The 12458-nt window shown below is 39.1% G+C and overlaps 1 protein-coding gene across 8 annotated transcripts in view; it reads right to left on the minus strand.

The window, feature by feature from the left end:
* LOC122885055 (LIM and senescent cell antigen-like-containing domain protein 1) overlaps positions 1-10824 on the minus strand; it is a 32579-nt gene extending 21755 nt beyond the window's left edge. For 2 of the 8 annotated variants that reach the window (XM_044215680.1, XM_044215678.1), the window contains exon 1: positions 5184-5631. In XM_044215680.1, the coding sequence (XP_044071615.1) occupies positions 5184-5281 (98 nt within the window). In that variant the 5' untranslated portion in view covers positions 5282-5631. Of the gene's footprint in view, positions 1-2175; positions 2358-5183; positions 5632-10638 lie in introns of those variants that run through there. The other 6 variants (XM_044215674.1, XM_044215672.1, XM_044215673.1 and 3 more) reach the window with 5 other exon arrangements.
* Between the last annotated feature and the right edge of the window lie 1634 nt (positions 10825-12458).

The following is a 12458-nucleotide window of genomic DNA, read 5'->3' on the forward strand; positions in this document are numbered from 1 at the left end:
TGATCTCCTGAAGCTTTTTGCCACTGTTATCATTTTCTCTCATATGCTTTGTTTCTGCTCCATCTGCTTTTTAATGCAGTCTTGGCATTAAGTGATGCAACTTACTGTAGATAGGAATTAGGAATGCTTAATACCATTAATCCTCCAGTACCACTGTATGTATACTTGCATGTATATTTACTGCAGGTAAGCTGTAATTCTCAAATAAGAAGATTGTGACGATACATTTCTGAGCTTTGTGCTTTGCTTGCTCAACACAGTGACCCTGCCCAGTCAGATATGATCTCCTCTCCAAATGTTTTATTTTCATTAAATTATACATAGTGCAAAGATTGTGCTTACTTAGGATAGACTGCATGGTGTGAAAACAATATAAAAGAACCCATCTGACACTTATTTTTGCATTGCATGAGAAGGAGGGAGGCAACAAAGCAAGAATGAAGTATTTGTGATTTGACTGGGGACTCCTCTAAAGAGAGAGCTCCCTCTTTCTGTCCACATTCCTCACATTACTACATTCCTCTAATCACTTCAGGATCTCTCTCTCTCTCTCACTCTCTCTCTCTCTCTTGCTCTCTCTCACACACACCCCTTAGCTGTATGTTTTGCATCCCTAATATCTACAGTCTATGGCTAATATCTACCCATGCTATCAATCTACGTGTGTGTGTGTGTGTGTGTGTGTGTGTGTGTGTGTGTTAAACAGCTGGAACTGAGATATAACAACATGGCTCCAACTCAGTATTGCACAAAGTGGGAATGTATCTTTAAAGAGAGAGAGATTGGCACAGAGAGACAGAATAGGAGAGACAGAGAGGTATTTAAGAAAGACAGAAAAAGAACATCACCAAAACTGATTGATGTTATTGTATTGCAAAAGTCTGCATATGTTACACGTTGTCTATCGTTGCTGGTCACACAACTCAGAGGAGTTCAGCCATTAGCTGCAGTATTTACTGATCAAATACTCCACCACGTCTCACCTTATCTATCCTTGTCAATATACAACCCACAGAAAAGGACTTTTCTTCAAAGGTTCTGATACTGTTTCTGTACAGCAACACAAACAAACCGTCCTTGATTCATTACATGATGCAAGACAGTGTTGATCAGCTCCAGCTAATTATAACAAAGCTGATAACCAGCTAATGATAACAAAACCAACCCAAAAAGACCAAAGGACACCACATGATAAAGTCAACATTCATAGCACAAGATTAAGCCCACTTTAAAACCTATTACTGTAAAAGAAATTTAACTTATCGGGAAAAATAAGGACCATGGAAATGGAGAATGAATCGTATATTAGCTTGCCAAACACCTCTACAAACAACTGGTCGAGAAATGTGACACAGGAAAGTAACCTTGCAATGGGCAGCAGAGAAACTGTGGGATTAGTGATTGATAGGCCATCAGCTGATTTTAAATGTCATCAAAAGGATTTAACACATGGCATTTTAAAAGGGACAATAAAAAACAAAACAAAAAACTACCACAGTTTCTTAGAAAGTATATGGGGATGCTGGACATTCTGACAGGCATAAAAAAATTGGCAAGTTTTACAAGCCCGGTATGGTTATTGTTGATTTCTCAAGTGGTCCCTTATTGCACCATATAGTTTCTAACAGGAGCCATTTAAAACTATTCACGTGGACTGCTATAAAGAACCAAAAGGGGTTGCTGTGTCTTGTACTGCATAGAACACTTTTAGTTAAAGGTGGGCAATTCTGGAGAAATCCAATACCATGATAAATACCATGATATGGAGCGAACAACGACACAGCAAATCATGGCTGGAATAGTGTTGTGTGGCTCGGTCCGAGCCACTTTGTATATTTCCCATTTACAGAGCCAGGGCTGTGTATGAACACCAGATTATTTTTCAGCGCACACACTGAACGGACAGCTAGTGGACCGTGATGAGATATTTGCTGAATTTGACAAAAAGTCGTGAATTGGATCAGAATCGCATACCCCACCAGTGTTCACCTTTAAGTGTACACTGTCAGGTATGGGCAGAATAGCAGTGACACACAACATACATTATAATGCGAGTAAAGCACCTGCACAAATAACAGTCATCATAGAGTTGAATCCACATTTCTCAACATTGCAGTCTCATCAATAACTTGACATTTGACAGAAGATTAAAAGCTTCATAAAAGGTAGACTCACCTGAGGTTGTCCCCTGCCAGACTTCCATAGCTGTCTGGTCTCTCCTGTCTCCGCCTGTACAAGTCTGAGTTTGACAACTCTTTCAGCCTCAAAGAGTTCATCTCCCTTTCGCCTCTCTCCCTCCCTTCCTTCCTTCCTACCCCTTGTCTGCTGAGAACACTCAGTCCACTGCAATAGGAATACTCCAAAGAAAGAGTGTGTGTTAATGTTTGAGCTCGTTCTCTCTCTCTGTCAAACACGCCTCTAGGGCTCACACCCGTAGGAAGGACAGAGGTGTGGTTTCACAGCCTGCACACCTATCAAATACTCCCCTCCTCCTACAGCAGGTAGAGGGAGAATGCCTCAGAGAAAAGGAGAAAGAGTCGCAGAAGAAGAGAGAGACATTGTCCTTTCTGGCCTTTACCTCCCCTGTCTCTATTGACCTCCTACTTTTCTGTAGCTCATTCCTCCGTTTAAAAAGAAAGCCCAAGATGGACAAGAGACAGTACAAACAGAAGAGACAAAGAAAGGCTATTTTCCACACACATACATAGGCAGGTTGTTAGAACTGATAGCTAGTTACATGGAATAGAGATGCACCAATCATCCTAACGATGTCATTTGAGGTCAGCATCAGAGCCCGACTGATACTGAGGCTAAAACCAACATCTATACTTTAGAATTAAAAATAAAATCGGCCAATACTTATACGTTATATTTATACATAACATTTTTGGCAAGGATTCCTCATGTTTGGTCATGAAAGAGCCGTAACAAAGACATATACTGAGGCAGGCTATTTTACAGTTAAACAATAAACTCAATCAATAATGACAGAAACAGTAAACAAGATAATAGTACATTTTAACCAGTAAAATGCACTGAAAATTAAATTGTGATATGAATAACTATGAATTAAAACAAATATATTCAAATATATTAAACAAGGATTAAGAAAAAATAAGGGTTAAATATGCATAAAATGTCATCTATAAAACATTTATGTGCTGCAGTTTCCTTTTTACAAATGTATCAACCTACACATCGACACAATATCACACAATATGTGTGATAAGCCATATCGGCAGATAAAATCATTATCCGAAGTACGCCGTGGTGAGTGTAGCATCATTTCAATTTATGAAATGGGGTACGAAAACAAAAAACACTTCTGAGCAACTGGGTATATACGCACACAATAACCTGCTGTACCACTGTTATGCGGATAAAAACTACAATCAGCCAGCAAGCTCTCTCATCCTGGCCAGGCAATATAATAGGGTTTTGAACACAGTAAGGAGCAATACTGGTATCTGCACAGGGGTAAAAAAAGTCAGTGTTTCAATCTGAACAGCTGCTTGTTTAGAAGGATGGGAACATACAGACTGAGTAAAGCTGCAATATATGGAACAATGCCACCTACTATGGAGTAATATTGTCAAGTTTCAAGCATAAACACAATTTGACTTGTAAACTGTAAAATTATTTCCCAGAAGAAACAACAAACTATTGAAAAAGGGGAAAATGTCAATCTATGAATATTTCATCATAATGTTATGTGGGAACAAGAGATCCTCTCTAACAGACACAAAACACAGCAGATGCACATTTTCAGATGGAGCTGAAAGTTGCCTCTCAGACTTATTTAATTACAAACAAGAAGCTGTGACGTCATCGAAGCTGGGACAGGATTGGTCAGGGGACGTGAAACCAAACAAGCAAAGTCGACAAGCAGCCAAAGAAGAAACAGATGTAAACCATGGCTCTCCTGAATATGTACAGAAAGGTACATGCTCAATGAACAGTTCATACTTTCAGCAGCTTGCCTTGACCTGTTCAGCATTCCACAAGGGTTTGATGAACACAGACACACACACACGCACATGCACACACACACACACACACCCACACACACACACACACACACAGACACAGACACGCACACGCACACACACACACACACACAGACACACACAGACACACACACGCACACACACACAAAGTGGAAGTGTAGAAAGTGAACATTGAACTTCAACATCAGCTTCACATCTCGGAGCAGCTGCAACAGGGTCACAATAGCACAGGCTGACATGTCTGAGTATGCCAGAACATTCATGATGAATCATAGTTTTAGGCTTTATTCAACTCACTTACAATTCAGTCAATTTGGGATGTGCATTTCCCTCAAAATTCAAAAACTGGTAATTGTCACATAATTTAAATCTGAAACTACAACTGAAATGACAACACATTATGTGTAGGCGTATGCAATGTGTAGGGAATGATGACACTATGACCACTGTCAGATTTAAGTTAATACTGTGTTCTGGATTAAAGTTGCATGCAGTCCAAAGTTTTGTGCTGGTATAAATGTGCTGATAGATTTGTCTTGTTAAGCACTTACACTGACTCATCACACACACACACTCCTGTTCAGCTAAAACAGACATTTCCTATGAGCCCCGGTCACTTCAGAACCAACGTGACTGCCACATGAGTGCACTGCCACTGTGTGGACAATGCTGGTACAACAGCTATTCTATCAACTTCAATCTATAACCTCATCACCGCTAACCTAAGACACTGTAATGATTAAATTAGCAACATATGAAGCGTTTTCAAAACTGAACATTACTTCTTAATATGTTCTAGTTGAATCAACCATTTCATCTATCTTTTTACTGTTTCTCTGCTGTAATGATCCTATTTTCCATATGACCTATTTATCATTAATTGAAATAATTAGGAATCTTGGCATCACTCACACACATAAGCAGAAGTATACAAACAAGTACATACACAAAAGTTCAAAACTGTCGCAGATGTATGCAATAAAACATCACTGACATCAAGCTGACTTCCTAATTCAATATTCAAAAGGTATACTGAGGTGTTAGACAATACACAGCTCTATAAACAACATAACTTGTACATCTAACATGAAGCAAATAATGGAACCTAGCTGCTGATGCTACTTAATAGTACAGTATGTTACAAATAGTTCTAACAGTAATATAAATTCATCTTACCAATGTTTCGTGTCAAACTGTAGTGAGGATTTGTTCGTTGTTCGTAGACCCTTTGCTGTCACTGCAAACACTCTTACTGCCGTTATCTCAGTCTGCATGGCCACATCACTTCCTGTTTGCTGTGGTGTATGTGTGGGTGTATGTGTGTCACCACTTTTGCCTATGTGACAGTATGTGTTTGTGGGAGATGAGTGGATGTAAAGCCAGCACACACACTTCTAGCCCTGTGTGTGTGGTTTAGGCCTTTAGCTCCCAGAATGTCCATCAGGATGGAGGTGGGGTGTGAGGAGGAGGAGGAGGAAGATTCAGGGAGATCAAAGGTGGTGTAGAAGAGGAGGAAGGACCTTGGAGGTGTGAGGAGCTGAAGGGAGCCTTCAATGACCAGACTGAATGGATAATCAAGCAGTTTTCATAGATCTGCCATGTTAAGTGTGTGAAAGGTCAAACCCTGTGACCACACTGACTGCCACTGACACATTATATTGGGTGTGTGGATGATCCATCATAATTATGTGTATGCCTGGAAATGTAACACAACTCGCAACAGTTTGTGTATACCTGCCAAAGGCACTGTCGTAAATTGACTATTTATCCGATTTCCACCAAGATTTTTATGATACTCCTTTTAGATCTTGGTCGTTTTTAACTATATCTTTTAACAGAATCAAGTATTTTAGTCATCGGCCGTGGATTTTAAGCCGTTTTATTCACCTCTCCATCCGAAACCCACCCTAGCTTGTTTTGAGCATTGGGATCTAACTTGTCCAGGAGGGCCGCTGATACTGTCAGGACCCTACTACTGCAGGCAGAAGCCTAATCCCTGCAGCGGGACTATAATCTCCGTGGGAAATCATCTGGTGTTGATCCGGTCGGTATGTAGGCTTCTTCCCGGCCTTGTCACCAAGCTGTGGCGGCTTCTCCCTGGCCTCCTCACTGAGCTGTGGACGCCTCATCGGGAAGGTTGTTATAAGTGGATGACCCCCCTAAAGTGTCCCACCCAAAAGGTCTTGTTGTGGGCTCCTCCATAGTCCGACACATTTACATCCCGAAGACGGAAACTTCGTTGTTATCCTGGATCCCGAGTACTCCACATTAATTCCATACTCCCCAAACTCCTGAGTAAAAATTCCTCTGCCTCTTTAGTTCTGACACATGATTAAATGACATTAAGATTCAGCAAATCTGAAACAAGATTTTAAATCCCTTATTGACACTGTGGTGGAATCAGGCATGCAGTGTTATATCGGGTTCTCTGCCTCCTCCACGATTCGCGGATGTTAAGTTCAGTTGGATCAGCCAGTTGCAAACTCAGGACACTGCTTGCAAAACTGGGATTCCTTTTGTAGACAACTTTTCTGTCTTCTGGAATCGTCCCAACCTATTTGCTCGTGATGGGCTATATCCGAAACAGGGAGGGTGAACTGCTTGATTGAATTGAATAGATTTTAAAGTCCTTTTACTTATCTACAAAGCATTACAAAATCTAGCACCCTCATACATCTGTGACTGCCTCTCATTTTATGTCCCAGCAAGAACTCTGAGATCTCTGGAACCCCCTCCCCTTGGATCTCAGGACAGCAAACTCCCTTGGTATTTTTAAATATAAATTAAAGACCTATCTTTTAACTTGATATTTTAATTTGGGTTGACATTGCTAGTATCATTTATCAAACTGTTTATTTTCTTTCTTCTTTCTATTGCCTTTGTTTATTATTGATATGATATGTCTTGTGAAGCACTTTGGCCTGCATCTTTGCATGAGATATGCTATACAAATAAAGTTATTATTATTATTGTTGTCAATTACGCCCCAAAACTATGGAACATCACTACCTATTATCAGGGAAGCCAGCTCGCTAAATATTTTTAAAAAGCAAGGTAAAAATGTATCTCTTCACTTATGGCATTCTATCCCTGTTTTTATGTTCATTCTATGTCTTTCATGTGAAGCACTGTATGTATTTTCATTGTTGTAAAGCACTTTGAGCTGCATTTCTTGTATGAAAGGTGCTATACAAATAAAGTTTATTATTATTATTGTTATTATTAAATAATGTTAGTGAAACTTTATTGAAATTGGCTAATGCAAAAGAAACATTGCATGTAAATAAGAATAAAGCAAACATAAACAAACCCAGTTCTTAATGCCATACTTACAGAATATTTAGGTAAGAACGTGGCGCTGTGATCCCCACATTAGGAATTTGTGCAAAAAACAGTATTAACATAAATAAAAGAGTGCAAAATATTCTGCAGTATTGAAAGAATCAAATGCATATTTTGTATTAATAAGAAAAATAATAGAGATGTCTTGAAGTGGGAATAAAAATAGCGTGAAATAACCATTTCAAAGTCTCTTTGCACACACAAACTCCATGCAGGAACTGCTGTAAGAGGTAGAGGACCATTGCACAACCTGTTGTTCCATACTTCCTTCTGCATCGGTCAGGCAGTTATCTATCATTGGTGTACTAAACACACAGTACATACTATAGACAACAAAGAAAAACTCAATAACAACTATAAACAGAAATCATAATTACTTCTAGTCTTACAGCGGTGTGGGCCAGCACGGTGTGGGCTATATATATATATATATATATGTAGATATAGATATATATAGATATATCTATATAGATATCTCTCTCTCGCTCTCTCTCTCTCTATATATAGATAGATAGAGAGAGAGAGAGAGAGAGAGAGAGATAGATATAATAGCCGTCTTTGGCAACAAATTGTTCGGAAAAAACAATTACATGAAAAAGTATTTCCTGTTTTTGACATAGCAAGTCAATATCATTACTTGGTATCTCATAAGAATAACTAGGAAGTCAAATTTCTCAAAATTAGAATTTAGTATCTGATAGTTTTAATTTTATAAGTCACAAATGTGATACAAAGTCATGCATATGACAGTACTTAATGCATAATATTTATCATTAATGTAAGCAGTAATTCTATCACTCAAAAAGCTTTGTCGCTGCGGGAGCCTCGTTGTTTTCTGTGCTGCTCTGTTCATTTGTTGCAGTAAGCAAATGTTGATGCATTAATCTACTATTGATACTAACATAAGACTAACTGAGTCTGCCTCACAATTAATGCATTTTAATGTGAAGACAGTGGTAGGCATTTATTGTGCTTCCAGAGCATTAAGATCTTGGGACATACAAATCCTCCAATGAAACCTCAATAACTTAAACTACTATAGAAACCCATTGTACCTCATGTTAAAAGTCAGTAATTCAATGTAGTATCAATACGCTACAGTATGTGTGAGTTGCAATAAACATTTCACAGTCTTTCACACCACATGCATCAAGTTAGTACACACACACACACAGTCCACATCACACAAGTTCACCGCTCTTCCAAACAAGGACAAACAAGTCTACACTGGAGACTGGGACTCTCTTCTAAGCTCTAGTCTAAGCTCTAGTTGTAGCAACACAATGTGGAATCAGATCAAAATGTAATGCGTTGGGAATGCAGCAATCCTCAGGCCTTTAAAAGACTAGCCCTCTGACAGCTATTAATGTCTTGAGTGCTTTGTAAAAGCCAGATTCATCCTAAGCCATAATTAACTCGGCAGTGCACACAGTAGCATTCAGTAGCATTCACACTAGTGGAAAAGATACTGCTCTGAATAGCAGTCCTCAGGGCATGGATGGTCAGGAAGTGGTTTAGAAAACAATAACTACTGTCTGGTTAGTTTGTGTGGACATTCCTGGGCAGGGAGGAGGTTGATCGGCAGAAAATGGAGGAACATCCTATTTCCTTCTTTAAAATGTCTTTCCTTCTTTAATAATCTTGCTCACTACTGAGTCTGTCACTTCTGTCTAATGTGTGAGTATAGGTTGACACAAATATGACACAAGATGCCTTTAAAGCTATTTTGGCATTTTGTTATTAACACCAAACCTCTGATGCAATATACAGAGGAGGATTCTTCTGATTATTAACAATCTGTTAATTCAAAAACATTACCAATACCAACATACAAGCTTTAACTAATGAATGAATGAAATTAAAAGAAATGGGAACCCAGTCTGATTATCAGGCTACATCAAAAAACGCTTTTAGAATTGAGAAAGCAATCAAAAGCCTTAATAATGCAACCACATTGTATAACCTGATATAGTATTCTGACACAATGTGTGTGTGTTTTGTCTGAGCCATAGTTTATCCAATCATGAAAAGCTAAAGTATGTTTTTCTTCCTACCCAGAGCAAGTCTAATTAGCTCAAAAGCAACACACACACACACACACACACACACACACACAGTAAGAAAGAAAGAAGAAAATGAGTAACTCTAACAACTACAGACTGAAAAAGAGGTTTAGATTTCAGATTCCACATGTCCATTGTCTTTTCCTGTTAAAGGAATTACACAGTAGAGTCTGTTGCTTCTTGGATATCCTCCTTGCAGATACTTAATCTGACTATTGCTGAATTTTGGAAATATCATGATTTATACCACGTAAATGAGAAACTCGCCTTTCTCAGGTGAAGGGATGAAAAGAAATTTGATTTTTTTTTACATTTGTCAAAGAGACCACTACTAAAGAAATTCAATCCCACTTCAGCTGAGCAAAACCGCACTGATCTTGATCCTGCTATTTACAACTTGCGTTAACCAGCTTTCAGACAACAGTGCGTTCTCTAAACCTAGCTAGCTGTCAGTTGTATCTTAACTGTTGCTACTAATTTATCTGGCATTTATCTGATCATTTATGCTACCGCAATGCTCCATAACAGGTTCATCGCATTGTCAGCAACGATAATAATTCAATGTACATTATTGTAACACCTGCAGTCCATGCTGTAAGACACATGGGTGCTTCACACGCCCCGACAACAGCACATGTAATCTAGGAAACGGGTTATTTTAATATAAACTCAACGGACAGAGGCTTTTCAAACCAAACTCCATTCCGCACATCTCTCATTTGAACTGATCGGCAGTTCAACAGGACCGTTTGGATACCTTACACTTTTGCATACACCTGATAAACAGCACAAACATAACTATTTCAAGGAAAGTTTGACCTCTGGAAATTCAGTAGCTCGCCAGCTAAAAGCTTCCATCAATGTCACGATGGAGGGCGCTAGCGAGCCGTTTAAGTGACCAAGTTGAGATTGCAGCTAACATTAAAGTACAGTAACAACGCTAGCTACACACAGTTACTGTGTAGCTAATGTACTTTAACTTTCCGGGATAAAAGTAATTTTCTCCGATGCTCATGAGCTAGCTTTTTGTATATGAAAGGCAACGTTAACCTATCCGAACTTAAAATGGGTTTGTCATGACTAAATTACAGCTTTCCCCTAGCCCATGAGAGAATGGAACATACCGGGCTGCGTTTTTTTTTCTTCCAGCGAGAAGCTGTCAACTTCCCAACTTAACAGGCAAAAATGTCTCTTTCAGGGGAAACACTTTTAAACTTCTCACTTACCCGTTTGTCATTTCAGTAATGCCGAGCATCGCTCCGCTCTCTCGCGGACCACACTTGTGCTTTCTGACTTCAGTTGCAGATGTCCAGATGTTGTACAGTCTGGGATGTAACGCTGGTAACGTTATTGGTTTTCACACAGCGAGCAGAATGGCGACAACGGGCCTCGCCTCTGTTCACCAACCGTCAAGATGGACTCAACGGAATATTGCACTTCCGCTTATGACTTCAAAGTAAAACCATTCTGCTGCTTCTTGAAAATGTGTTAGTCCAACTATCAATTTTATTACAAAGTAAAGAAATTTAAATACTAACAAAATAAAATTATAAAAACGTCTACACTTGCGTAAGACTGAAAAAGTCAGCATGATAACAATTTTACAAAAATTATTTTCCGTGCTTAAAGAAATTAAAAATATAAAAAAATGTGCAAAGCTGTGCATGTGTCTGTTATTGGCCCAATATGTTCAGTTTATTGTTTAGATAATGACATATAATAATGCTTGTTTTGGTTTCATATCTGTTCAACAAACTGTGACTGTCTTGTAAGCAGATTTGCACAAAAGCACCTTAATCTAACATACAATGTATGTGTATCCACAAAAATCAATTTTGCTACTGACTTTTGAACTATGATAACACATCAGCGATTCTGCCAATAGACCTTTTCACAAAGACATTTAGACTTGTCACAGTTGGAAAAGCACAGGTGTAAACAATAACATTAATACTGGTTGAAATCCATTTAGCTTCTTCGGTTTCAGGGTCCTGGTATTGTGCATGCTGGCTCACTGTCAAACTTAGTGGGACCCTTGAATATAACGCAGCCATCGTTAATGTTATTAACAACACCTGTGGTTTTCCTATTAAACGTCTGATATGAAAAGGGCCTACTGCCAACCCTAAATGCTTGCTGTTCTAATATCTGTCAGGAACACATGAAGTGATGCACTTTGTTTTTATTGACAACAGCAGCTAAAACAAAACATACATAAAACTGGTTACCTGCTTAACGCCACATTTTTAATGCCACAAATTTTATCTTTTGGTCTCACATAATTTCATAGAGGTATATGTTGCAGTTATTTACAGCTCCCTGATCAGGTTTTTAGAAGTCTGATGTGAGGGGACCATACCTTGTTGAGGGCCCCAAAGTGGCCGAGGCTAACATGTTTTGGGAGCAGGTAAATACTGTGAACAGGTAACCAGTCAGTCCATAACCCAGAGAGAGACACGTGCGCTCACATACATTGAGACAAATCTGTGCTTTTACTTTGAAAGCCACGGGGTCCATTTCCTGTATTTCTGTGTATCTGTGGCAGCTTCTCGCTCAGTCTGCGAGCTGCCACCGCTGGAGAATTACAATTTCGGTTTTGCAGCCAGAAAAAGGCAAGACCCGCCCTGCGAACTCAGCGCAAGATGTGTTTGTATCAACACATTAAACGTGTGTTTGCTGCTAGACCGATGCATGCTGCTGCCCCTGCGTCCGCTGTGGTCTTGTATCATTTACATATGACGCATCAGTTCAGGATATATGGAAAGTCTGACTTTTCATTTTTTGGCCACCGGAAACTATAAGTTCAACATGGCGAGTGGTTGCCGTGAAGAAAGCTGTCCCACACCTACAACTTTACTTTTGATAGTGAGATTTGTCTTTTAAACCATCCGCAGGTTATTACAGACACATTTGCTGAAAAGAATTTGCCCACTACTCTGCAAAATAAGAGGATACAAAGAGATGATGAAAATGAAAAGCAAAGAATATGAGGAAAAAATGCATCACATAACAGCGAGGTGTTAATGACAGTGCTGCTCCCCAGGGA

This window comes from Siniperca chuatsi, linkage group LG12, assembly GCF_020085105.1.
Source record: "Siniperca chuatsi isolate FFG_IHB_CAS linkage group LG12, ASM2008510v1, whole genome shotgun sequence".
NCBI classification, from domain to species: domain Eukaryota; kingdom Metazoa; phylum Chordata; class Actinopteri; order Centrarchiformes; family Sinipercidae; genus Siniperca; species Siniperca chuatsi.